General features: G+C 34.2%; 11 protein-coding genes across 11 annotated transcripts; 9 read left to right on the top strand and 2 right to left on the bottom strand.

Annotated features, from left to right (window-relative positions):
• The first annotated feature begins 3 nt into the window (after nucleotides 1–3).
• Nucleotides 4–1356, top strand: ASCRUDRAFT_73777 (adenosine deaminase). The gene has a single exon (XM_020192434.1). The coding sequence runs from the start codon at nucleotides 46–48 to the stop codon at nucleotides 1210–1212; it is 1167 nt and encodes a 388-aa protein (XP_020050384.1). The 5' UTR covers nucleotides 4–45; the 3' UTR covers nucleotides 1213–1356.
• Nucleotides 1357–1618: 262 nt separating this feature from the next.
• Nucleotides 1619–2704, top strand: ASCRUDRAFT_68102 (adenosine deaminase; the record flags this gene model as incomplete). Its single annotated transcript, XM_020191480.1, has 1 exon — nucleotides 1619–2704. The coding sequence occupies one exon, from the start codon at nucleotides 1619–1621 to the stop codon at nucleotides 2702–2704; it is 1086 nt and encodes a 361-aa protein (XP_020050383.1).
• Nucleotides 2705–2773: 69 nt separating this feature from the next.
• DDC1 (Ddc1p) lies at nucleotides 2774–5397 on the bottom strand. Its single transcript, XM_020188538.1, has one exon. The coding sequence runs from the start codon at nucleotides 5126–5128 to the stop codon at nucleotides 2843–2845; it is 2286 nt and encodes a 761-aa protein (XP_020050382.1). The 5' UTR covers nucleotides 5129–5397; the 3' UTR covers nucleotides 2774–2842.
• A 102-nt stretch (nucleotides 5398–5499) lies between these two features.
• On the top strand, nucleotides 5500–6075 carry ASCRUDRAFT_79004 (NUZM subunit of mitochondrial NADH:ubiquinone oxidoreductase; the record flags this gene model as incomplete). The annotated part of the gene is made up of 1 exon (XM_020194327.1): nucleotides 5500–6075. One exon carries the CDS (start codon nucleotides 5500–5502, stop codon nucleotides 6073–6075), a length of 576 nt encoding a protein of 191 aa, XP_020050381.1.
• Nucleotides 6076–6357: 282 nt separating this feature from the next.
• On the top strand, nucleotides 6358–7852 carry SBA1 (Hsp90 cochaperone SBA1). The gene is made up of 3 exons (XM_020188539.1): nucleotides 6358–6663; nucleotides 6744–7504; nucleotides 7713–7852. The coding sequence occupies exons 1-2, from the start codon at nucleotides 6639–6641 to the stop codon at nucleotides 7415–7417; spliced, it is 699 nt and encodes a 232-aa protein (XP_020050380.1). The 5' UTR covers nucleotides 6358–6638; the 3' UTR covers nucleotides 7418–7504; nucleotides 7713–7852.
• Nucleotides 7853–8078: 226 nt separating this feature from the next.
• Nucleotides 8079–8576, bottom strand: TOM20 (TOM complex receptor protein TOM20; the record flags this gene model as incomplete). Its single annotated transcript, XM_020191479.1, has 1 exon — nucleotides 8079–8576. One exon carries the CDS (start codon nucleotides 8574–8576, stop codon nucleotides 8079–8081), a length of 498 nt encoding a protein of 165 aa, XP_020050379.1.
• A 542-nt stretch (nucleotides 8577–9118) lies between these two features.
• On the top strand, nucleotides 9119–9791 carry SLX9 (Slx9p; the record flags this gene model as incomplete). Its single annotated transcript, XM_020191478.1, has 2 exons — nucleotides 9119–9121; nucleotides 9183–9791. The coding sequence occupies 2 exons, from the start codon at nucleotides 9119–9121 to the stop codon at nucleotides 9789–9791; spliced, it is 612 nt and encodes a 203-aa protein (XP_020050378.1).
• A 296-nt stretch (nucleotides 9792–10087) lies between these two features.
• ASCRUDRAFT_68096 (alpha/beta hydrolase) lies at nucleotides 10088–11110 on the top strand (the record flags this gene model as incomplete). Its single annotated transcript, XM_020191477.1, has 1 exon — nucleotides 10088–11110. The coding sequence occupies one exon, from the start codon at nucleotides 10088–10090 to the stop codon at nucleotides 11108–11110; it is 1023 nt and encodes a 340-aa protein (XP_020050377.1).
• Nucleotides 11111–13150: 2040 nt separating this feature from the next.
• ASCRUDRAFT_73771 (putative pantothenate transporter) lies at nucleotides 13151–15040 on the top strand. Its single transcript, XM_020192433.1, has one exon. It carries the CDS (start codon nucleotides 13295–13297, stop codon nucleotides 14921–14923), a length of 1629 nt encoding a protein of 542 aa, XP_020050376.1. The 5' UTR covers nucleotides 13151–13294; the 3' UTR covers nucleotides 14924–15040.
• Nucleotides 15041–15361: 321 nt separating this feature from the next.
• ASCRUDRAFT_73769 (uncharacterized protein) lies at nucleotides 15362–18098 on the top strand (the record flags this gene model as incomplete). Its single annotated transcript, XM_020192432.1, has 1 exon — nucleotides 15362–18098. A coding segment is annotated over exon 1 (2503 nt), but the record flags the coding sequence as incomplete, so codon positions are not given.
• A 175-nt stretch (nucleotides 18099–18273) lies between these two features.
• ASCRUDRAFT_21903 (EH domain-containing protein) lies at nucleotides 18274–18762 on the top strand (the record flags this gene model as incomplete). Its single annotated transcript, XM_020189715.1, has 1 exon — nucleotides 18274–18762. A coding segment is annotated over one exon (489 nt), but the record flags the coding sequence as incomplete, so codon positions are not given.
• Between the last annotated feature and the right edge of the window lie 8192 nt (nucleotides 18763–26954).

Here is a 26954-nt window from a genome sequence, read left to right as displayed (position 1 = left end):
GATTTTTTATTGAGTTATATATTGAATTACACGCCAGAAACTATTATGTCTGAAGCGATAACCATGGAAAATTTTTTACGTGAATTGCCAAAGTGCGAACACCATTGCCATCTAGAAGGAACTTTGACTACAGAATTGTTGTTCAAGTTGGCTAAGAAAAATCATATTGAGCTACCTGATGACTACCCAAAGACCCCAGAGGAATTGAATGAAAAGTATAGAAAGGTATACACTGATTTGGATGAATTTTTAAAGTATTATTATACTGGGATGGAGGTTCTAATCACCGAAACAGATTTCTACCAACTTACTTGGGAATTATTTTTAAAAATTAACACACAAGATGTTCAACACATTGAAATCTTTTTTGATCCTCAAGGTCACTTATCAAGAAATATTGAGTTTGATGTTTTTATGTCAGGTATGAGCAGAGCTTGTGAAAAAGCGTTTAACGAACTTGGGATTTCATCAAAATTGATTATGTGTTTTTTGAGAGACTTTTCAAAAGAAGATGCGTTTAGGGCAATTGAGCTATCACGACCATATTTTCAAAATGATTTGATTCACGGAATAGGATTAGACTCTTCTTCTGAGTCAGAGTTTCCTCCATATTTGTTTAGAGAATGCTACAAAGAAATTAAAAAATCGTTTCCAAAAGTTGGATTAACTGCTCATGGCGGTGAAGAGCTAGGACCCGAATCTATTATTGACTGCATTAGATATTTGAAGGTGACTAGAATTGATCATGGTATCAATGCCTATAAAAATTTGGATTTATTGAAAAAGTTATCAAAAGACAAAATAATGCTAACGATTTGCCCTATCTCTGAATTTAAAGTGCAAGATATCACTGATTATCGGCAATTGCATTTGGAAAAGTACCTTCAATACAATGTGCCATTTAGTATCAATTCAGATGATCCTGTTTATTTTGATGGGTATATATTGGAAAACTATGTTAAAATTCAAGAATCTTATAACTGGGATATGGCGACGTGGTGCAAGATTGCTAGAAATTCAATTAACTGTTCATGGATATCAGACGAACGAAAAAATGAGTTACTAGCTAATGTTAATAAAGTCTACATCAAATATGAAAGCATTGCTTCCGGATCAAAAGAGAGGGAATCAGTTACGGTTGCCTTTGTCAAATTAATGTTTTTTTGTCTTTTCTTGATTTTCTTTTTTTACAAATTCATTTTGAATCAATAACTAAATAAACCTAAATCATTCTTTCTTCAAGCTATATAGCCGTTTTTATAAAGCTTAAATACACAACGATATGCAAATAATTGCATATCATTGCATATATACGCAATTCATAACGTTGTTTACAACGCATCTATACGTATATGCTTTACTGATACACGCGTCTCCAAACAGTGTTCTATTGGACCAAAATAGTTCTAAATTTATCATCAACATGTGTCTTAAATAGTCAAGAAAAATAAGAAAATTATATGTGGAGGTTCTTTGAAAGGTTAAAAGTTTGACCTGACTTTCAGGTATTTATATCTAGAATCTCCCTTTTTTAATCGCTGTTTATTTTGTTTACTTTCTTTTCTGGCTGTTTTTATTTCTAATGCTACAATCATCGCGAATGCTACATTTATCACAAATGACAATCAACAATCTGATTGACCCAATTATGTTAGACTTCCTAACAGAGCTTCCAAAATGTGAACACCATTGTCATTTAGAAGGGACTTTATCTCCATCATTACTATTCAAACTAGCCAAAAAAAATAGTGTGAAGTTACCAGATGAATTTCCTGATACACCAGAAAAATTACTACTGAAATATGACAACTTTGAAAATTTGGATGATTTCTTAAAATATTATTACGTTGGAATGAACGTTTTAATTACCGAGGATGATTTCTTTGAGCTAGCATGGAACTATCTCCTAACAGCCAAAAGCCAGGGAGTTTATCATCTTGAATTATTTTTTGATCCTCAAGGTCATTTGATTAGATCCATCAAGATTTCTTTTGATACAATTATCAATGGATTGACAAGGGCCTTTTTAAAAGCAAAAAATGAATTGGAAATTTCAACAAAACTAACAATGTGCATTTTGAGACATCTTCCACTTGATAGCTGTTTTGAAACAATCAATCTATCCAAAAAATATTATGAAAACGGTCAAATCCATGGTTTAGGTTTAGATTCATCTGAAAAACCTTTTCCTCCTACTTTATTTAAAGAATGTTATAGTGAGATTTCGAAAACCTTTCCCAATGTTGGTCTAACTGCTCATGCCGGTGAAGAAGGTGGTCCAGATTTTGTTGTGGATTCGATAAATGAATTAAAAGTTACAAGAATTGACCATGGAGTGAATTCAATCAAAGATTTAAATTTGATCGACTATTTATCAAAAAATCAAATATTACTAACTGTCTGTCCAATTTCAAATTTGAAGTTGCAAGTAATCAAAAATTTAGATCAATTACCATTAAATGAATTTTTGAAATACAATGTACCATTTAGCATCAATTCCGATGACCCTGCATATTTCAATTCCTATATATTAGATAATTACGCTCAAATTCAGAAGGCTTTTAATTGGAATATTGAAACTTGGTGTAAAATAGCAAACAATAGTATCAATGGTTCCTGGATAGCTGACAAAGAAAAAGAATTATTATTACTCAAAGTGGACCAAGTTTATCATAAATACAAATCTATCATGAGCGACCTTTAGAAGAAACACAAATTGATTGTAGGAACTCGTTGAAAACCGCACAAACTTAAAAAAACAAATTCTATCATCAATTGGCAAGAATCAAAAAAAATCAAAAATAAATCATTATACCAAGTATATATTTATTAATCGGATTATTCAACTACCAAATAAACTCTTAACTCTTTTCACGTTTTGAGTGGGACCAATTTCATGCTTTTCCTTTTTACTTTTAGTCAATCGCACTGACAAATCTTTATCATTTGAATCCAGTGTTGTGATATCAATATTGTTAATAGACTCAGTTCCAACGATTTCACTACTTTCCATTAATTTATTTACAAACGATAATTTACGTTTTTTGGCTTGCGAGTCATTATCGTTCCAGCTTATCTCATCGTCACTATTAAAAAAAGTAGTTTTAGAATGTTCTACTTGATGATTGAAATTTATTTCTGTTGTTTTGTTGAATTCTTCATTGATTAATTGATTAGTTGATTTTAATTTAAAAACGGAAACATTATTAGTTCCAACTATTTTGCCAGCATTTGTTTTATTTGAGTCATCTTCAGAGTCACTATCTACAAATCTGCTTTTCTTTTTCTTTTGATTATATGGTTTATTAAAGCTGGTTTGAGTTTCAACGATTTTTTGCTCATGAGTAAAACCATTATAGTCATTATTGTGTAATGTTTTATCATCAAGACTGGTTTTCACGTTTTGATCATGATTAGCAGGAATTTTCTTGTCACTATTTTCATATTCATATTCATATTCATATTCATTATTCTCATTTTCATTTTCATTTTCATTTTCATTTTCATTTTCATTTTCATTTTCATTTTCATTTTCATTTTCAATGTGGTTTTCGTTATCATTTGGAAAAAACAAAAAACTTTCTTCTTTTATAGTCGTCTCCTTTTTGGTTTCAATATCCAATTCAATCTCGTTTTCAGATCTATAGCTTGTTGGTTGATACACTTTAATTTTTGGCTTTCTCCTTTTACGGTTTTTATTGTTATTCAACTTGAATTTTTTGATTGTAGTTGAATTATCAATGACTTTGCCGTCATCTGATGTGATTTGAATAAATTTGATGCGAACTAAGTTATTAAACAAGTTACAGTCAAATAAAATAGGATCGCCCGGGTTGTCAAAGAATGCTTCAAAGCAAATATCATCTTCCACCAAAATATTGTTGTGATCATTATTGTTGATGTAGTTGTTTTGACTATCAGTACTATTGATTTTATCACTATTTGAGGAGTGATCTTTATTGGAGATAATGCTTAAAGTGGAAGAATAAGAATAAATTAGATTTATAAAATTTCTGAAATCTTTTAAATTGAAATTTAAATTCAAATGGTCATTTGAGTTATAATTGGACAAATGATAATTAAAGAGATCATCGATTTGAATTGAGATTGACAAGTTCATGGAATTCTTCAAAAAGTAGTTTCTATCGTTTTTAATAGATTTTGTAAAGCCAATAAATACCAAGCTATTAAGTTTTTTGTTGATTAGCAATTGGAAATCTTCTGTTTGATTGGGATTCATGTCCAAGAATGATTTTATGATAAAAATGGGTATTACCAAGTAATTGATATTCTGGTTGTTGGCTTTCTTCTCAATTTGAAGATAGTATTCATTTATATCTTTGTTTTGTTGATTATCTATTTTGGTTTCAGTGATGTTGTGATTTGAGTTTTCAATATTGGTAATATCTTCTGGATCAAATTCTTTGGAGTTGTTTTCAGATAAAGTGATATTGTTAGAAACTCTTAAAAACCTTTCTCTGTATATTTTTGATATGTTGATGGAGGTATTTATGACTGTGAAGGGTTGGTAAAATAAGGAAAATTGTTTTTTAATTTTTTTATTGGATATGAATTCAATCAATAGTTTAAATTTATGAAAATCGGAGCAGTTTTTATTGCAATTAAGACTTAATATCAAAGTGTTTTCATAAGAAGATTTTGAGACAGTGCTTGAATTATTGAAATAAATTGGCTTTTGAAAATCACTGATGTTGTTTGCGCTATTATGATTAATATTAGAGTCACCATCTGGATGAAGATTATTGTTATAATTGATATTATTGTTTGAGAATTTTGTGGAGTTTTCATTGATGAATTTGAATAAAGTCGATAAGTATTTTGAAGAAATTATAAAATTAAACGTTGAGTTGTACGGCTTTTGTAAATCATAGTTGAAGCCCTCTTTTAGAATGGTATCTTTTGAATAGATAAATTTATAGATTTGAAAAAACTTTTTATTGAATTTAATTTCACCAATTGATGTTTTGCTTGAGTTTATCGCTGACAAAAGCAAAGACTGTGAGGATATTTGGAATTTGATATAGTCTGATAGAGAGGCAAGTGAGTTTACAGATTTGGCAAAAAACTGCTTTGATTGGGAGTCATTGAGAGTAGCTGAAAAGGACATATTGCATTGTAATTTGTCAATTTCAATAACTGGAAATAAAATCTAACTGATAAATTTGGAATGAATCAAATCGGATTTCATGATGAGAAACGAAAAAAGAGTTCCAGCATAAGGATTGAATGCATGCATACATACCAGTACGCTTGAATGCAGAGAGAAATATCTTTATTTGCGAAAAAATAGTTTTGGATCGAGAATTGCGAAAAGATCTCATGTGACCATGATATTAGTAAAACAATATTTCGCGGGCTGTGATTGGTAGAAAGGAATCAACACAACAGCTTGAACTGAATATTGAATTCAAGAGAAAGACAATCTTCGATATCTGTCACACCGATTTAATTTAGTATTGGAAATATATAATATTCAAAATGTCTGGAGGCCCTGTTCCTATTTGGAAGAAATATACCACTGGCTCCACCGGTATTTGGGAGAGGATTAGAAGGTTATTGGTTTTGGTTCCAAATCGTTCCTCAGGTAATCCACTTGTTCCACTATATAGAGTTCCACCACCAGGATCTCAACCAAAGGCCAAAGATTACACAGATCCATTTACCATACCTGCTGGTAATATAATCAAAAATCAATATTACAAAAGAGATCACAGAAGAAACTATCCAAGAGTTTCATCATTTGACCAAAACAAAATTTCTGGATTATTAAAGTTGGGAACCGAAGCCAGTCCAAGAGTATCAATTGGCGATAAAGGTTACCTGGAGCTATTGCCATTCAAAACACCAGGGAGTGAGCTAACTTATTTATCTGAAACATTGTCAAATGTGCCAGAAAGTGTAATTAAAGGGCAAGTGCTTGGTGTTAACGGTGAAGCTATAACTGCTCCGAATTTAAATAAAGGCAAAAAATGGGTCATTTTAACAGAAGCTCAGTCTGGAATGTTCTCTTCAGAGTATCCATGTAGATTATTCAACCAAGTGCCAAACGCCTAGTTTAATTCTCACAAGTATTATGGTACAATAAAATACATATTCTATCGTTACATCTCAATTTTAATACTATGTTAATTTTATTTATTATTGACTGGCGATGGAAGCTGGGATGTCAAACCAAGTGTTTGGAGTGATTTCCAACGAACCAATGTTGTTACATTATTTATATTTTACTTAGTCCTGGATCACTTTCGAGTTCCTGCCCATCTCTCTCGAATCCATATATCTACATATTCAATTGGCCATCTCCAGTCCACCTCCCACGACTCGCCCCTCGCCGTAGAAACAGCAGATGAGGAAACAGCTCTCTCTGTTTTGCACCTCCAGAAGAATCCTTTTTCTGCTCGAAGCGTGCCGAGCGCTGATTGGCCCCCGCGCGCTCTTCTAGATCTTTCTCTCATGTGCATTGATTGCGAAAATTAGCCAGGACACATATTTAAACCATCTCAGCACTGGTTCTTTTCTGTTTCCACCACAAACAATCCCTTTGATTTAATTTCAATCACTCAAACTTCTTTTGACTACTTCTTGTACTCTCTCCAATATAGTTTAATCTGATAACAATGACCACAACTGTTTATCCTGAAGGTTAGTATGGCTGTGTGGGCTTTTTCTGGTCTCCCAGTTTTTCACTTGGAATTTTTACTAACAAATTGTTATATTCATAGTTTTATGGGCTCAACGTTCAAATGCTGAGGTCGATGAAAAGAATCTTTTATTTATAAGAGTGAATGTTCCTGATCCAATTGATGTGAAGATTAAATTGACATCCACTTCCCTAAAATTTGAGAGTGACTCAGAGTATAACAAACAGTCAGTCTATAAATTCGACCTTGAATTTTTCAAAGAGATTGTTGATGATGACAATAGTAAATCATACTACTTCATAACCGGATCACATATTGATTTTGTTTTAAGAAAGAAAGAAAAACAAGAAGAATATTGGCCAAGATTGACCAAACAGAAAGTAAAATTGCACTACTTGAAGACTGATTTCAATAAATGGGTTGATGAGGATGAACAAGAAGAACAAGCTGAAAACGATCCAACGGACTTATCTCAACCCTTGGGAGGCATGGATGGCATGAATCCCTTAGCAGGAATGGGTGGTATGCCAGGTATGCCAGGAATGCCAGGAATGGGTGGTATGCCAGGTATGGGCGATTTTGATTTCAGTAAACTCGCCAACATGGCTGATGCAGCCAGTTTAAATAGCACTACTGGTGGAACTACTGCTCCAAATGCAGATGATTTTAGCTCCTCTGATGATGAAAAAGAAGTATCAAAACCAACAAAAGCCGAGGCAGATTTAAAGCCATCTACTGAAACAAGTAAGAAATGAAGCTCATCACCATATAATTGATAATTTATATCTTTGATTAAAAATTTCTATTATATTTTAGTATTTCTTGTTTTTATTTTTTTATTTTTTTTTTTTTAATTAATTTTTCAATATTTTAATATTTTTGTATTTTTAAATGTTGAATTGCGATATAAATACTGAAATCAGTTACATTAACTGTTGATTGGCCTTCTGATAAACCTGGGAAAAATAAAATGGAGAGAAATTACAAATGCCTTTTTTTGAAACCATTATAGCTATTAATTGTATTCACTAGTATTCAGTTTAGTTCAAGTAATTTTTTTTTTCTTATTTTTTTGCATGTTAGCATATTCTTTTTTTATTTCTAAAAAAAATTAAATTAAAGAACATATTGCTATCGAAGAAAAAAAAATAAAAATAAATAAATAAAGATAAATAAAACTACTATATAAATCAAATTAAATAGGATAAGATCAATATAAAAAATATAATCAAGTATATACAGAACATAATGAAATGATAAAGAGAAAGAAAAAAATAAATAAAAACCCCCAAAAAGTAAATAATTGGAAAACTATAAAAGAAAAGAAGTAAATCATAGTTAATAATGAAAGCGTAATGGAATTTATAAATAATAATTTTTTTTTATTTAATAATCAATCAATCGATCAATTATAAATTAATCTTGATCCAAACTACTAATGGAATCACGTAAGATATTGACAACAGTATTTGGAGGTTGAATTGCAATCATTGAAACGACTATTTCATAAATGTTCTCAGGAACAGTTCTTTGATAAATACTCAATAAATCAGTAGGATTTGGATAAACAGCTAAAGCTCTGTAGAAATTTAAAGCAGAATCAATTTCTTTTCCAGCTACGGCAGCCAATTGCTCTCCCTTGCCAACATGATTAATGAAGATCTGTTCTTTATCAGTCAAATCAGTTGGTATTGGTTCATCAGCTAAACTTTTTAGTAATCTAGATTTTATTTGTTCCAATTTGACCTTTTTGGCATTTTGTTTTGATTTTAATTGTTGTTTATAGTGATTTTTTTTGGTTTTCTTCAACTTTTTACGAAATTCAACAGAATGACGACGATTGTAATCAAAATAAACCAAATAACATACAAAAGCTGTGAGTGTTAAAGAAGAAATTACTGTTGTCTTTGACATTTTAATAGAGTATTTTAAGATCTTCAAATAATAAAATTATTGTGAATTTGATCAATATTTGATACAGACAATTATATTATCTGTCTGAAATGGCCTAAATAGCAATAATTGGTAAATTTGGTTTGAATTTATTTATTAATGATCCTAATTCTGAGTGAATAATCAACCTTTCAAATAGATCAAGTATCTGTAATAGGGACCCTTTTAGAGAAGTAGTTATAACCTGATAACACCAATACAATAGCACCTGCACCAAACGAAATCAACACCCAAAACACACAAAGCCTTGTCTACCTTCAGATATCTTCTCTTGAAAGACTACAACGTCTAAGCTTGCTCTATCAAAACTAAAGACTGCAAATTCTAGCAACTGCTTTGTCCAATTGAAAATTCCTTCATGCAAAATGAATGTTCTCAGAAAAGTTTTCGCCCTCACGTGGTACATGACACGTGTTGGAATTTCATTTTTCATAATGGAGAAAAGAGATGATCTTTCTTGCGGTGAGAGAAAAGCTGAAGAAGAGCAGTGAAACGAAAGCACAATGGTATGTGGAATATCTAGATCTGTAAATGGGATTTCGTTGCAGAGTACTAACTTTCTTTTAGGGTATCAAAAAAAAGGGGATATCGAAAACTAAAGCAAGCAAAACGTTATCTTCGAATTTTCTGGTGAGAAACAAGAAAATACTAAAACCAAGTGAGGTTTCGTTCTTACATCTCATCAACACAGACACCAAAAAAGAGAAACAGTTGATGAAATCGTCTAAATTTCTCAGCAAATTCACTGAAGACAATATTAAAAAAAACCCTGATCCAAATCTCAATCAGGCTGTAGACAGCAATCTCATTGGAATTTCAAAATCATCGTTAAGAAGAAGGAAAAGAAAATTGAGAGAGAATTTGAAACCAAAATTAAGTGATTTACTAGACTCCTTGAATTCAATAGAAGATGATAACAACTCAGCCAAACAGCCTAACAAAATAAATAAGAACTCAAATAACATACAAAATGTAAAAATTGAAAAAAAAGGTTACATAAATAAACAATTAAATAAAAACCAACCAAATCCTCACAAAAGCTTGAATAGTTTTAAGATCATATCTAAAATGGAAAATAGCAATTTCATCAAAGTTTTGAACGACGAATCGTTTAAAGCCAATCCCTTCCAAGCTATAAGAGACAAGATCAATCTCCAAAACTCGTTAATGCTGTAATCTATGGTGTCATTGGGGCGATTTATTTTGGATTGCAGGTTCTGAATCATCTAGTTTGGGTTCTGGTTTTTCTAATAGTTTTGATGCCAAAACCGCTGTAGGGGGAGCCGCGGAGGTGTTTTCCGATAGGCCCCGAGCTTCTCGGCTATTCCAGCAATCATCCAGATGCCGCTGCTTTTCTTCTGTTGTTTTAAAATGCATCATTTCTATAATTTTATTATTTTCTTCTACAGTCACTGCATTATTGTTTGATTATAATTCTTTTATATACCATCTTTCTTTTTGTTGAACCAGTCATGATATCGAAATTCAGAAAGCTATTGGCTGATTCCTCTTTCAATAGCCATAAAAACTTCAAAGTTCTAACCAGTCTTTTGTCCAAAAATTACTCAGCACCATCAGAAAGATTTCTTGATGTCAAGATTTATCCTCCACATCATTCGTTTTTAAATAAACCCCCAAACTATCCTCAAAATCCAATTCTATTTATTCATGATATATTTGGCAACAAAAATCTTTATTCAAAAGAAGTTGATGAATTATCTCAAAGATTGGAAACACCCGTCTACAATATTAATTTGCCATATAATCTTTTAAATAAAAACTTATTGGATTTGTCCAAAATATTTTCTTATCAAATTGATCAGAATTTAAAGTTGAATAAATTCAACTTAATTGGATATGGGTTTGGTGGTAAATTATCAATGATTTTTTCCCTCTTAAATCCCGATCAAGTTGATAAATTAGTTATTGTTGATGAAATTCCAAAAATGAATAATCAGTTAGTTATAGAAGATTTTAAGACCTATCTTAATGTCTTGGACCATATAGTTAATGACTTAAAACTATCAAAATCAAATAAATCTTGGGTTGAGATCTCTCAAGATTATATTTCGAAATCAATCACTGATCCGGCTATTCAGAACTACTTACTACTAAATTTGACGAATGCAAGAAATTCTACTCATAGCTCAAAACACATTGAATCAAAAATTCCGCTAGATCTAATTGGCCAGACCATTCACAACAAGAATCTAGTTGATTGGCCAGAAAAGAAATTAAATAATCGACAATTCAATAACAATACTTTTTTTTTGCTTGGAAAATCTTCCAAATACTTGAAAAATCAGGGAGTTTTCACAAATGATGTTTTCAACTACTTTCCTAATAATAAAATTGAATATTTGAATACTTCTCATTTTTTAATCGAGGAACAAAGCACAACGTTTGTCAACAAAGTTTGTGGTTATTTGATTAATAATGGTGATATTGACGATATTCCTGACAATGCAGTGTCATCTGCTTGTGAGGTTACCTGAATGGCAACTTCAAATTTTAGTTTCTACATTTATATTTTTTAGTCTTTTGATCCGATTTTTTCACCATTCTTTTCTATATATTTGCCCGTAAACCTAAATAGGATTTATATGTTGCAGGGAATCGGTCAATGCATGTATAATGCATATACTTTTAATACCATATTAGAAGCTTGTATTTGTGAAAGGAATTATCGATCTATTCAATAATATATTGGGACAAGAAAACCATCATTTGGCTAAAATGAAATAAATATCAACAAAGAAAATGGTTTTTAGTTTATTCTAAAGCTCAAAAACCAGCTGTCTTTTAAAATTGAGACGATAATTAATATTGAACTCTGTCTTGCGCATAACCACTTAGTTTGAAATACTTTAATATACATACTCTTATGGACTTTCGGAATCTAGTAATTGATGGTTTTGAATCAAATTCAAACTGAATTAAAATAATAATATACTTGATCTAATAAAACTATAAATATTATTAATATCCAAAATTTGATTAGTTGACATTAAACTTGACTAGAGATCAAACGAAATTCGCAAACTGCCAAAGATTTCTTAAAAATACTCTGATCTAATTTATTACCAAAATTTTTCTTTGTTTAATGACTATTAATCTCCTAGATGTATTATTCTCCTATCTTGAATGATATGTAATTAAAAAGCAGAAGTTGCCTTCTTCTCAGTAAATTATTGGATCACAATTCATATTACAAATATTCAATCTGCCTTTCAGCATGTCGCTCTAAAAATTTTTATATGTTCTCTAAAGTATAGAAGGCAATTTTGTGGTTTAAAACTTTCCTTTTATCTCTTTATTAATCTTATTTCGCTGTGTTCAACTAGTTAATTCCTCACAAAATGTAACCCGAGAACTTTAAATCTGGTTTAGAGATCATTTTGATTAAAATTTATTTCTCTTCAGTAATTATCAAAAAGATCAGCTTTGTTCTTAGCGGCTAAAACCTTTAACAGCCAATAATATGATTGAATAGTATTACGTGATTTTTTATTGAATTATCAGAAACGAATAATATACAGAATTAGGGAAACTGATCAATAGTGTAAACTTGAAATAAATTTTTTCGTTCACACCTAAGTTTTAATAATTCGGAAATGCAAATTACAACCTCCTTTTTAGCACTTTTGCTTTTCCACCTAAAAAAAACTGAAGAAATTATCAAAAATTGAACTAACTAAAGGACAAATAAAATCATATTAGTTTATAACTTTTCAGAAATTGGATTAGGTTTTATCTAGGAACACAGATGTTCAAACATCGGTTTACAAAAATCAAGACGCCAAATTTACACACAATTTTACAGCTTACAGATATTATCACTATACTTGATTGATTATTTTTACCTCTTTTCAGACAGTAGTTGTTAAATGACACTGGATGTATAAATCAATACTCTGGATGTATAAATCAATAAAAGAATTATTTGAATTTTTTCTTCACTGGTTAAATAGCAGTCTGGAACGAAACAATAAGACCTCTAACTGTTGCAAACTCATTATGTTTTCGTTGATCTACTTACTTAAGTTCCAGTATCATCAACTTACATATCCTAAATCAGACCGGATTTACTATGGGTCACCTGATCAACCTTACAGCAGTGCCAGATAATGCTGGAAGTATAGTTGGATGAAATTTCATGTTATCAAAAAGATCAGTTCAGACTGAGATTATGATTCAATAATATGTTAAATTTGGGTTTCAAACAATTATTTAAGGTTCCAATTACTTTTAATTTGAAATGTTTTTGGTTGTATGAATTTTACCTCTTATAATATTTTAGTATTGGTTTATTTTAGATCAAGTCAATTTTTTTGATCTTGAATTATTTTGTTAGCGATGTCTTTAACTCAAATTTAAATTACAATCTATGCGCCAATTTCAATTGGCAAATCATTATTTTTCAAATATACAATAATTTGGATCAAAATCAGAATCAAATTAAATCAATAAAAATAAAAATAAAAACATTAACCAAAAAAAAAATTAAAAGGAATGTATAGAAATAAAAGCAAAACCGATATTCAATGAAAACATATCAAATGAAGAATATTATAACTTGTCCATTATTTTATTATAAATAGATGGAGAAATGCTTTTTAAAACTTGAACTATTCATTTACAATAAGAAAGTAATTTCAGCGGTTTATATGAAAATAAAAATGACTAAAACGCACACTAAAGGAGCTAATGATAGTTTCAACGATGTTATAAATGTATCGAGTTGTGATGTTGAAAATGAAAATAACCAGATGAATGAAAATGAGATAGAATTTCCATTGAAATATCAAAAGAGTTGGTATATATCAAATTTTTCTCGAATAATGATATATAAAAACCGATCGATATATTCAAAAGATAGGAGACCATGGTATAAAAGACTAATTCATGCTAATGATACTGAAAGTGATCAAGAAAGAAAATTCATCGCCAAATTGGATTTGATCTTAATAACGTGGGGATGTATTTCGTACTGCATTAAAAGTATTGATCAATCAAACTATCAAAATGCATACGTTTCTGGGATGAAAGAGGATTTGAATATGCAAGGAAAGGATTACAATTGGTTAGGAACATACTATACTATCGGATATGCAATTATGTTAATCCCATCACAAATTATATTGTCAAAGATCAAAGCGACATATTGGTTGCCAGGATGCGAGTTAGTTTGGGGGGTATTAACAGGACTATGTGCGATTCCCAAAAGTATCAACATTATGTTCGCGTTAAGATTTTTAATTGGAGTAACAGAAGCATCATCGTGGCCAGGAATGATAACAGTATTTATGAACTGGTATACGCCTACTGAATTTGCAACGAGAGCAGCAGTGTTTGGCGCAGCAGGATGTGTTGGGTCGATGTTTATTGGATTTATGCAAGCATCAATTTATACTACAATGAATGGAATAGGAGGATTGCCTGGATGGAGGTGGTTATTCGTTATAAATGCTATCATGACTGTAGTGACAGCAATTACAGGGTTTTTGTTAATTCCAGATACACCTGAAAACAGTAAAAAAAACAAATGGTTCAAACCTGAGGATCTCGAAATAGCAAAAAAGAGGATGATAAGAAATGGCCGAGTTACATCAAAAGAAATGAAATTAAAGAGTATTTATAAAACATACTTGGATTGGAAATTTTGGGTATTTGCATTGGCTTATGTTCCTTGGGCATGGACATTACTATCGTTTGCATACTTCAATCTATGGTTAGAATCACTAACAAATGATGATGGAACACCAATGTATACAACGAGCGAGATTAATATGATACCGGTTGGAGGATATGGAATTTCTGCAGTAACAATGATTTTTTATAGTCGATTTGCTGACCTATCAGGAAGAAAATTTGGGGTGCTAATCATTCAAGAGTTGACAAGTGTGGTTGGTTGCAGTATACTAAGTTTCTGGCCAAAATCTATAGGATTGAAATATTTTGGGTTTTTCATATTGTTTTCAGTCCAAGCAACAGGACCAATCATAATGTTATTGTTAGCAGAAGTTTACGCCAGGGATACACAAAAAAGAGCAATTATTACAGGATCAATTGTTGTTCTAACATATGCAAATAATGCCTGGATGCCATTATTTATTTGGCCCGCAGATGAAGCCCCTATCTACCACTATGGCTATAAAGTTGCTATTGGATTTGCCTGCTCTTCATTGGTTGGTATTTGGTCGTTGTTTTTGGTATATGTTCAGTATGTTCCTCAGAGTAAGGAAGATCTCAATCGGGTTGTGAAGCATCAAAACAGAATTGAGAACCAGAATCGATTGGGAAACTGAGAAGCTTAGAAGCTTAGATAGTGCCAATAGCTAGCGTCTAAATATCATTCTGTATTAGCCGAGTCTATTGTTATTCCTTTAGCATCAAACAACTACTTTGAAAAATTGAAAAGATATCCAACTCCTCCTCTTTCATATTTTCAATTTGAAGGAAAACTGTTTAAAGATCTGAAGCTGTTCATGAGATGTTCCAAAATAGCAGGTGACTTAAACTGGCAGTGTTGCAAACTTGAAGGGTTATTTTGCAAAGAATACTTGCAGAGCACAGATATGTCTTGTTTGTACAGTGCAGGCAGCCGCAGTCCTGCTGAGTGTAGGGACTGCGTGGCCAATTATCTGTCTTTTGTTGTATTTGTCCCACTCGCACAAACCTGCTTGAACAGATTTTGCACCAAACTTTATGAGCTGGTGGTGCATCGTCAGATAATCCAGCTGATCTATCCTACCCATAGAAACATCGTTACTATGGGTTTCATGCTGCAACAACTGATCAACAATTGTTTTGATTGATTGTTAATTACTAAGATATATGTTGCTGTATCAGTTCCGGGGTTGAAAAGTTTTTTCTTTGCTTACAATTTATTTTCCTGGGGAGTTTTGTGTTGGTGCATTACACTTGTGCTGTTAGAATCAGATAGCCACTGATATTTTAAATGGTTGAAAATATTCGAAGAAAATCCAGAAACAGTCAGAATCGACAGGCTTACACATCTGATGACGCTTCAAAGGCTGCCAAAGCTGCTTCTTTACTGTTCAATAAAACAAATAACCAAGTTAGTTCTCACAGCTTGTCTCATTCAAAATCAAGTCAAAAATTGGGCCCCATAAACTTGCCAACTAAGCAGAAAATTAATCTTCCTGATTATTATACTACTAACAATCAAAATGTCACTCGCTATTCCAATGAAAAATTTAAACAGAAAATTAATTCGAATAAATCTACAGTGATTGCAGGACAAAATTCACTGATCAATGGGATTATTGGATCGAGAGAAATAAATGCCAACGTTAACTCTAGTGAATTAACTGATGATAATGCGAATAAAATTTCACCTAAAAATGAGGATTTAAAAATGATTTACGGCTTACATGTTGGTCACACAATGTCTGATAATAAATCTTACACAGGCTTATCACAGAAGCAACTTCCGTTTTCTTCTTCTAAATCAAACTTAGGCTTAAATTTAAATCTTCCTGTGAATTCTCAGATTTTAAATAACAAACTCATTAATAGATCCTCAGCTGTTAAATCCAATAACATTTTTATTTCCAACAGTTCAAACCCATTGTCAGCTGGTACAAAACAGGAAAAAGTTCATCAAACCAAACATGCCTCTTCGGATCCTAATGTCGTGTCAGCTCACTTTTCATCTCTTACTTCTTCAACTTCGCAGATAAACCTGCTCAACTCTTTTCACAGAAAGTCGAAATCATCCTTTTCTGCGTTGGCAGCAGCAAATAAAGCCATCAACTCTTCAAAATCGATATTGAATAACTCACTCAATGTAAGTCACTCTTCATTTCCCACATGTTGCCCCAACACCAATCTTAGAACTAATAAGAATACTTTTTATCGTAAGACCATTGATAATACTTATTCTAACTCTCACGAGGGCCGACTAACTCGAAAGTATCCTCAGGCTGCTCTATTTAATAAAGATATTTCTGTTATGAAAGGAAATAATGATTTTCTAATTCTGCACACTACACTCAATAACAATGTGGATCAACCAAAAGTAATTTATTCTGATCAACCGAGCTTTTCAATCATTTCGGATTCTAAACCTCTTTCAGGTTTAAAATATTACCCTATTCTGAATGGAATCAAAAATAGCTCTGATTCCATTCTTTTAGCAAGGTCATCAGGGTTTTCAACAGAATCATCTCTGTCTCTTAAAGGTAATAATCATTCCAGGGTTTTTAAAGGAGAGCTTAATAATAATAAAAAGAACACCTCGTTTTCTGCTGTTTCTTGCTCATCTTCTCTGAATTCACTACCAGCACTCAACTTAAATCATCATTTAAAAGGTAGTTCAAATTCTCAATCATTCAACCAACCCATTGAAAATTATATTGAAACTGGTTGTTTTAAACCAATTAGTGGTTCTACTCATAAAGTAGATTTTTCGAAAACAATACCACATTCTACTAATGTTTTGGGGAAGGTTCAAATCAAAAAACCAAAATCGTCAGAGGCTCAACCTCATGGGGAAAATCTTGATACTACTCAAGGGCTATTTTCAAAAAATTTTGATCAAGATAAGTTATTTGATACATGCCCTGATTTTTTTCTTTCAAATTCAATATGTTGGGCACCTTCTGATCATTGTATTCTCGAAAAGAACTCTGCCAATCAATTAGAGACCTTTGACCATTCAGAAGTTGAAGGCCCAATTGATAAAATCAATGTATCACAAGATTTTGCTACAATTACCAATAGAGCTGATTCTATTCCACTCAATACTACTAGTCAATCATCTAGATCCAACAAAAATGGAGCTGCTCATCTTCAGATTTTTGCAAACAAAATATTTTGCGATTCTTTTCCTTTCGAAAAAGATAAGAAAAATACTATGATAAAATGTTCATCTGATCTACTTCCTCTGACCGCCGAAGAAAATTCAAAAGTTAATCCTGTCACAACTCCTCTAGGATTTTATGGTGGAGAAGAACTGGGTCTTTCAAAATCACCTGTACGCAAACCGCCACCGGAGAATTTGAATTCTGGTTTTCAACATGATTCTGCTACTAAAGTAGAAGATGCTACATTTGATTATTTTTATGAGTACGAAAAATATGCTAAATTTGATTTTCATGCATCCGATCAACAGACAGACCTTTTTTTGGAGGAGAAGAATTATCCAAATGATATTCAAGATGGATTTACCAATATGGATCTGTTGAAAAATGATGAAGTAAATAAAATCAATTACCCAATATTTGATAAAAACAAATTGAACTACTCGGAAAACACTTTTGGTAAAATGAATAACTCATTAGAACCAAAAGCCAAAGATCAAACTGAGGCTTCAAACCAAGAGAATGGCGCTAATACTCCGCAGGAAATATTTTCAAACCTTCCTCAGTACACACTATTACCTCGAATAAATGAAGGAAATGCTCGGCAAAAAATAAAAACCACTGCACTACTGATGATTAAGGACTGGAAGGGAAAATCACCTTATTTGCAGTCAAATAAGAAACACTTGAGATCTCGGTCTCAACACGGATTTCTTCAAATTGTCAATCCAATGGGTCTTACTACCCCAAATCTGCAGAATCAACTTAATAACTACTCTAATCAACCGGTTCAGTTGCGAAAAACGATGAGGAAAAAGAAAAGCAAATCAAAATTTAACGAAGACAAACCTTGGAAGAATCATAGTGATGCCTTTGTTGTAACAAATCAAGAAAGAAAACGATACGAAGGATTATGGGCGGCAAATAAGGGATTATATATTGATATGATGCACACCCAAATCAATCTGGAAGATAAAATTGAATCTGATGATGGACTATCTGCAGAAAAAGATATTGTTTCCAATCTTTTTAAATCTTCTCATATTGGTTTGCATCTGCTTCCCAATACTCACCCCTCCAGATTGCTTCATGGTCTAGTAGTGCGCAATTTATGGAGAAGAAGTGGACTACCTGATTCAACATTGAAGCAAATATGGGGGTTAGTCGACTTGAGAAAGGATGGAACATTAACCCGTGATGAGTTTATTGTGGGGATGTGGCTTGTGGATCAATGTTTATATGGTAAAAAATTGCCTAAAAAACTCAGTGATGAGTTATGGAATAGTGTAACTAAATTCGGAATATCCATTAACATACCAAAAAGGCGGTTTGCTACTTAAATTTTATTTATAATGATTTAAAATACTGATTTTAATTTTTTAGATACATATATTTCCTAGTATGAATTAAGTGGTAGCTCAAATGGAGGATGAAGTTTTTCCCTTGATGACAACTTTGGTCCAAGAGTTTTGGCAACAGACTTATTGCAGGACTTTCGTTACAGATTGTGTTCCTCCTCATACATTTTCATTTTTTCTAGAAATTGTTCCACGAAACTAGAAAAATCATAAATGTTATCAGATAGTATTGGTTGAAGTTTTCCATGTTGAATGAGTACTTATCAAAAATGAATATTTAGTTGAAAGTGGATGAGCCTAAGAAAAACCCAGCATTACAGATCGTTAACCACATGATCAATTCCTTACCACCCACTAATAAACTAGATTTATTTAGCTGAATTTGTTTGAAAACACCAGCTTTATCGAAAATAGAAGAAAAACGAAGGACAACTGCAAATGACGAGTGCTTCCTGTTGTGAGCCTCCCGGATATGTACTCTCGGTCACTCGGTTTTTGTCACCAGTCTCCTCCCATGACGCTCCGTGATCTAACCCAGTTCTCTATAAAAGGGGCTGGCGATCTCTTCTTATTGTAGCGAATCTTGTTAGGATGTAGCGAATCCATGATAATATATATAAGTAAAACAGCATATACGAAAAAAGAACGAAGAAGAGATCGCCAGCCCCTGTTGAAGCAAATCCATGATGATATATTAAGGACAAGAAATATCTAAGAAAGAAAAACAAAGAATAGACCGCCAGTGTTGTGAGCCTCCCGGATGTTTATATCCGGTTGTTCGCAGTTTGTCACCGGGTTTGCATTCATGATGCTCTGTGATCAAACCCACTTTTTTATAAATAGGGCTGGCAAACATGTCTACGATCCTTTTTCGTATATGCTGCTTTACTATAATGTACTAACATGGATTCGCTACAACCAAAAAATCTTCGTGCTGTTAATATAGGAAACTTCGTTAAATCTCAGCTCCCCTTAGAAAAGTTTCTTTGACAGACGCCCAAAGATCGGATATAATTATCTAAAAGGCTTCCAACACTAATAATCTTCTTGGCAACGTTCCCTCTTAGATACGACTTGTTTTCAATATATCAATGTAGATTCGCTACAACAAAGAGTCCAAATTTCATTTACGTCATTCGGATTTGTGTGCTGCTTTCGTGCAATATATTATTATGGGCACAGTACAGCAAACAGCTTTGCCCGCCGGTGCATAGGATGCTGCGTTTGCATTTTCAGCGTCCTGAAACGCACGCGGCATCAGACAACTGAGTAGGCAATTCACACATTTGCCACTTTTAAATCATCAGTGGACCGTTCCAAGCTCTGCATTTTTGATGCACATTTGCACTTTAGTATATTTTCTTAATTCTGCCCCCACGAATTAAAAGCCAAATTGCGAATTATTGCGCGCTAATAATGGAGACGCGAAAAAGTGGTGCTATCATTGTTTTATCTGCTGTGGTCGACAGTTTGAATACTGCTTAATGTCTGTCGGTGGTTTACGCGATTCAAAATCAAAATGTTCATATTGGTAAAAAGCTCAATTAAGACGATGTTATTGTCGGTGCCAGTTTAATTGGATACTTTTTGAACATTAGCTGATTATGGCTAATGAAATTGCCGATTCACTATGTCAGCAGTTGGAACAGTGATTGAATACTAGTCGCCATGCGGCCGCGCTATGACGCTGCAGGTGTCTATGCGCTGCGATAGCCAGCAGGCCACATATCCTTGAAAAGTGGTAGAGACTACCGTTTAATTCGATCAGTTTCGATTGAATATTTAATGAACTTGAACGCAATACTTTTTACTTTACAGTGCTGATCAATTGCTTCTAATGGCTTGTGCTATTTTGGTTTGGGATTCCACCGAAGCTAAATGAGATCTCAGAGTTATGCCGTCGCTTACAACTCTCCATACATTGATCCAATGATTTTGCCAACTTTTTTTGAAAGTGATGCCTTTGCTGGTATCTGAGTCTCCAAACCCGAAATCTTTATTTGATGGGACCGTTGAGATTGGGGCGTCAGTAAGACATGGCGTGGCCTTGCTGTTTGCAAGAATGGCATCTGGCTAGTCAGTGACTGGCGTTTCTGCAGGTTCCAGCTGGGTCATCACTTTCAGGCAATGCTGTTTATTTTTCGACTACTCTGGATGCAGTCAATATTGAGTAACTGCTGCCTGCGCTGCTGTTCAGAATAGTTTGCATGCAGTTGTTGAATTCCACACGGATGAATTTTTACCTTGGTAAAAGATTACATGTTCTGATTATATTTAATGGCCCAGCGATGTAGCCATTCAACTACATCAGAGTACAAGCTTTTGAAATGGTTTGCTTGAAGTGAACGGTATTGGTGCTGTATCTAATTTGAGCGGCGTTTCATTAGTGAATGTGTTTTGTGGTCTCTTAAAAGCAGATTTCAGGTCTGTCTCTGGTCCTACAAATGTATGGTTGTGGATTTAACTCAATAATTACCGCGTTTTTTCAAATGGCTGATCAGCTGCTCGCAGTGGAGTTTGAACATTATAGGAATATCTCGTTTCCCTATTTGCTATTCCATATGATGCTACAATTGGTCTTGATCTATTAGGTCTTAGAGAAGAAATTAATGAACGTGATATCTTCAACATCTATTGCATTGTCAATACAGGTGGAGCTCAATGAAAGTCTTGTCAATAGCCAACGCAAAATAAATCAATAATTGGTCGTCTAGCCAGCGGGCCACCACTGTTCGTGGTTCTCCCCATGATGATACATTTGAGGCAATGAAAACTGATCCCGTTGATAGAGGCCGCTATTGATTTTTCCATTGTGAAGACTTCTCAAGATCTGAAGTGGTGGTTCCAATTGGTACGAGTTCAGTTAGAGTTACCACGGTGATTCATTGTAGTAGCTTTACTGAACGACTGTTAAATGGAACTGTTTATACATTCTAATCAAATCACACGTCTTCATCCAAGCTGTTGAGAACATCTTGTCAACCGCAAGGAATCCAGTTTGGATTACAAACTGTGTCAGCTATCATCAAAGTGAAAAAGCTGAACATTGGCGCGTGACAGCTGTGTCAAACAACAGATCAATGCTAGTTAACGCTAAGTGTTCCTGATTATTGGTGGAATGAAACTTGAGTGTGCCAATTGAATCTAATCAACTACATTCTCACAAAACAAGAAGGTCATTTGACTTGCACTTTTGAATTGTTTTTTAGAGTAAATTCAAGCGTTGCTGTGTTGAAGGTCATGGATGTGGTGCTCATGCCACCAATCCCAATCAAATCAAGCAATCCACGTTAGGACATGCAAATGGCCTCGGCGCGGTTGCTGACTACGACAAGCGTTGATAAGCCTTCACAGCTATCAATCATGATAGAAAGTGTGGTTTTGTCGGATGCTTTTTTCGCTTCATGATTCCAAGCTTTCGATGAAGGACCCATTACTGCCACGATAAAGCAATCAATTTCACTTGCTGCTGGAGTCACACCGATTGCTGCCGATACATTAGAGGAAAGTCTGTCAACCGCTGTCAATGACTAAGTTCGCACAACTGCAATCCGCGGCAGGCGGATCAGCAAACGACGACTCCAATCAAAAAGACAAAGGGATTGACTGCAACTCAAATGAGAAAGAAAATTGGTGTTGATGACATTGAATCGGTTTTAAGCGAACTTGTATCATTTGCTGATGAAAGTGATGAAAGCGCTGATCCTATCACCGGTGTTGCATCCGATAACCGGGGACATGCTAAAGTTAAACCAGATCGTCTGAGTGATTCTGATGAAATTGAAAATGTGATTGAATATTTTGTGAATGATTCATGCGATACTGATGCAGACTGGTCGTGTTTGTCATGAATTCTGCTGCTTTAAATTCCGCTATTACTTTGAAACCATGGATGTTGATTCAAATTGCATCGTTGCTTGATATTCAGCGTCTCAGGGAGAGGTTGAAACCAATACTTGTCTGTTGTTGATTCTGTTTCCGGTGCACGATTTGGTGGGTGCCGGTGGCTGTTGACAATGATGTCAGCTCCTATCGGTGATGTTGCTTACGCTAGACTTGCTGCTCAAGGGCTTTCTTTTCTTAAGGACATTTCTTACATTACATTGTAGAGTCCTGTAACTCTGTCACAATTTTTAACATTTTCCCTTGCTGCTGCCGACTCAAAGTCAATGGAGGTCTTTTACATAAAAGTGACAAGATGCTTCCTTAATGGTGCCATCATGGCTGTAGTACATTTTTAGCATCATCCGGGAGCTGTTTATGCCGAGTATCGGCTGAATGTTTGCAAGCCGGACGAATCAATTTATGGGCTCAACGAGGTGGTTTTTGTTAGTTGCAGAGAATCCATAGCGCTCTGCGATTTTATGGGTTTCAAAGACATTCAGCTGAACATGGTCGTTGTTACTTTGAATGATCCATCAATAGTGCACGGATCAATCATGTGTGAATGATCTCATTATTGCCGCATAATCACATGCAATGGTAAATCTCGTTATATCATATTTCTGTTTATTGTTTGAAAATAGAGGACATTGGAATAACTTTGGGTCGGTTCTAAGGACTTGATGCTCTTCAAGGTATGGATCGTATTTTGGATTTTATGGGGTTCTACGTGAGACTAGTGGCTGAACAGCTTCAAAGCAATGAGCCTCACTTTTAAGCTACACCACTGATGATAAACCATACAAAGTGGAACTTGAAACGGATTGCTATGACTTAGTTGCTGCTGACTCATTGGCTTTCGTATCCATTGTCAGATTGTTGCCTTTTGCATCAAGTTGCTTATGGAATGTTATGGGTTTGTTGCGTAGGTCACTTGGATGCTATTTCAGAGGGCTAAGCCAGATCGTGTCATGCTTTGCTAAAAGAGTGTGTAGATATTTAAACTGAAATCCAATAAGTGTTTACCGGAGAAATGTTTCATCAGTTGAGTTACTTCAATTGTCTGACAGTAGTATGATTGGAAAGATTAGTGATGGAGAATGAGTTGGTGGATGTATGTTCTTCATCAATTAAATACTAGTTACTTGGAACTTGAAGAAGCATTTTTCGGTGGCGTTTCTGACTCACAACACAGAATATATTTCATTCACTGCAGAAGTGAAAATCGGGGTCTCCCTACTTCACACATTTCATTATATGTGTAGAGTTGATGAGGAGCCAATTGTTTATTGTAGAGACAAATTTGCTATCACCTTGGCTACTTATCTCTCCAATCACCGAATCATCACGCGTATCTCAATTATGCTTCATATTATAAGAGGGTTGTGAATTTTGCTTCCTCTCATTAATGAAGCCATAGTGAAATCATTGTTGCTGATATGTTGACTGAGGCACAAAGAGCTCAGTGATCAAATTTCTGATTAAAGGCTTCAATATTTCAATTGCTGTTAGTCTTGGTTTTATTGGTTAGATGGATTTTGATTTATCTGATGATTTTTGTTTGACTGGGTTTTTCTTAGTTATGTTACGGCGTTGTTACACATTGGTTTGCGTGACTGTAGCTATCGCCTTTCCACAGCGGTATCAATTTGATGCTATCACAGTTTTTCTCTTTTATTCTTCTCAATGGTAATGTTGGTATTTCTCAGTAGCTGTTTATGCAACTGATTTGTTTATTTATTTATTTTCTTTTTCCTCTACTGGATATTTGCGTTTGATTTAATTTAGAAGTTCATGACTGTAACCTCAACAGTGGTTCAGCGAAGTGGATGTTTGCAAACATACTAAAAATTGACTTGGGACAATACTGTTCTTGACGAACAAGGCAAAAGGGCTACCATTGCCTGATTGCATGAAATGGTCGAATAGCCTTCTTGGCGCAGCGAGCATGCTAATATTTGCAATCCACCTATTTTTCTTACACGAAGATGATTGCTTTTCGATAGTCGTGGGTAGGTTTCCACCCAATCTCAGTGAGCCTGTGAGCATCTCAGGAAAACTCATGTTGCGCACTCAAACCTGGTATCCGCTTGGCCATCGGAGACTGTCTTTTGCAGGTTCTCCAACATTCTTCACTATATTAACTGTATGGCGGCGGATTTAGGGTGAAATATTATGGTATAGATCTATTGAGGAGCGAAGAACGTAAACGAAATCGGCAGTCTCTTCAATAAAAAATTTGGTCTGATCACCATGCTCTACGAAAGCGGACTGGTATCGGACACGGAGTGACCGATTGGGGACATTTTGGACCTTCACAACAGCCTCTCTTGACCCAGTAACTAGACCATCAACGATCGGGTCAAAATAGTGAAACATTTTAGAGAGCTTGCAATCCACCTTTTGAGTAGATCAAACGGCAAACAGGTGCGAGTGCAAATCACGGTCTCCGGGGATCCGCTCAAAAAAGCAGTAAAGTGGGTCCGTCTCTCATTCACGGCCTTCTTGAAGAAACCATCTTGGTGTAAAGAATATAGGAGGATTTGAAATACCGGACGCTGCGTCTCTCTTGGAAGGCTGTTCAAACAATTCAAAAGACGAAGCTTGAAGCATTTCTTTGCCTTGTCCGTCAAGAACCATCCCGGCTAGTTTGTTGACTTATTTGTTGGCGTAGTCCCATTTAGGGGAACCACTGTTCTGCCGACAATTTTGGATTCCAATATACATCAATCGCTAATTATGAGTTGAATAATAAAGAAATTAAAGAATAGACAAATCAATTGCAAATGCACGTACTTTAAAATACAAACTTTAACAATATGAGGAGTAAAACCAAAACCAGTGACACAATCAACTCCTAACAGTATTAGAATTGATTGAAGAACAGTCACTCAGTCGCATGTCTAAGCATCTGCAAAGATATTCAACAGGAAATCAATCATACAATAATAAACGGATGAAACTAAAAGCAGGAGAACAGCAAAACAAAATTTAACAATAGTAAATTCATTAAAGCAATTTATTAACATATTTGTACACTGCAGCGCTTAGCCCTTTAAACAACATACCGCAACATATCATTTAGCATCAATTTCTGCAGGATTAAAAGCAACGTTGCCCAACCATCGTGCAAAGTAATAGCTAATTCAAATACGGTTGGAGGTTGTTCGATTGGTGATTCCGTTTGCAAAATTGATACCAAGAATGATATCTCTATAAAGGACTGGTTTGTGATCATTGTTACCAATATATTCAAAGATCACCATTAGAAAGACAGCTGGTTTGACTGCTTCAGAGAGTAGAATTCATTCTTCTTTGCAAGCCCACAAGGCCACTGAAGGCTGCTTCTTCGAGTTGCAAGTAGTTGGTTTTTAACCATGGAAGACCTCACATCCACCAACTAGTCTTCCATCGCCAATATATCCAGTCGAATGATTATTATAGTGTTGAAGTAACACAGCTGATGATGAGCGTTGCAATAAGCAGTTGAAGCGTTTCAGTTTTAATATCTAAACACTCTAATAGCAGAACTAAAAATGATCTGGATAGGTGCACCAAGGTTTTGACTGTGTGACGTTACGGCAAATGGCCTAACATACAATAATCAATTTGCAGCGAAATGCAATGATCCAGCAGTTAAGCTGTATTGTAGTTATTATCGGGCAGCTGACTTAAAGCAATCGGTTTCAAGCTGCTCCTTGTACTTGTTTATCATCATTGGGGTGGCCTGCAGATGAGAGTCATTCGATTGAATCTATTGAGCCTGTATTCAGACGTTGATCTCCATAGGTTTGAAACTATCGTCGTCACGTAGAGGACATCAAGTTGAAGGAACGGCCCAAGATTAAATCACAATATTTGATCTCAAACAATGATGTTAAAAATGAATGAGCCAGCTTGCCCATTGCATCTCATCATCCGGCAATAGTAGGATTATTCACATATAATTGAACCACGCGGTAATGTTTGTTCACCGAAGGATGAAACACACCTGGTTGTGCTGAAGGTCATTGGCACCATAGAGTTGAGGAGCTTTAAGCAACCTGTTGCAAACAACGAGAAATTGATTGTTTGTGCACATGCATTGATTTGTGCGGCTTGCAATCATTACAAAGATACTCAGCATTAACCGATCCTGAAGGCTGTTAGATGCAACTTTGAGCGTTGATATCACCATGAAAGAATGAAGTTGTCACATTTATCTTAAAAACCTCAAATGACTTTGATGGGGCGGCAGCAACTAAATCTATAGAATTCTTCTACCAAATCAC

Source organism: Ascoidea rubescens, assembly GCF_001661345.1.
Source record: "Ascoidea rubescens DSM 1968 unplaced genomic scaffold ASCRUscaffold_1, whole genome shotgun sequence".
NCBI classification, from domain to species: Eukaryota; Fungi; Ascomycota; class Saccharomycetes; order Ascoideales; family Ascoideaceae; genus Ascoidea; species Ascoidea rubescens.
Note: the sequence above shows the minus strand (reverse complement) of the source record. Positions and strands in the feature narration are given on the sequence as shown.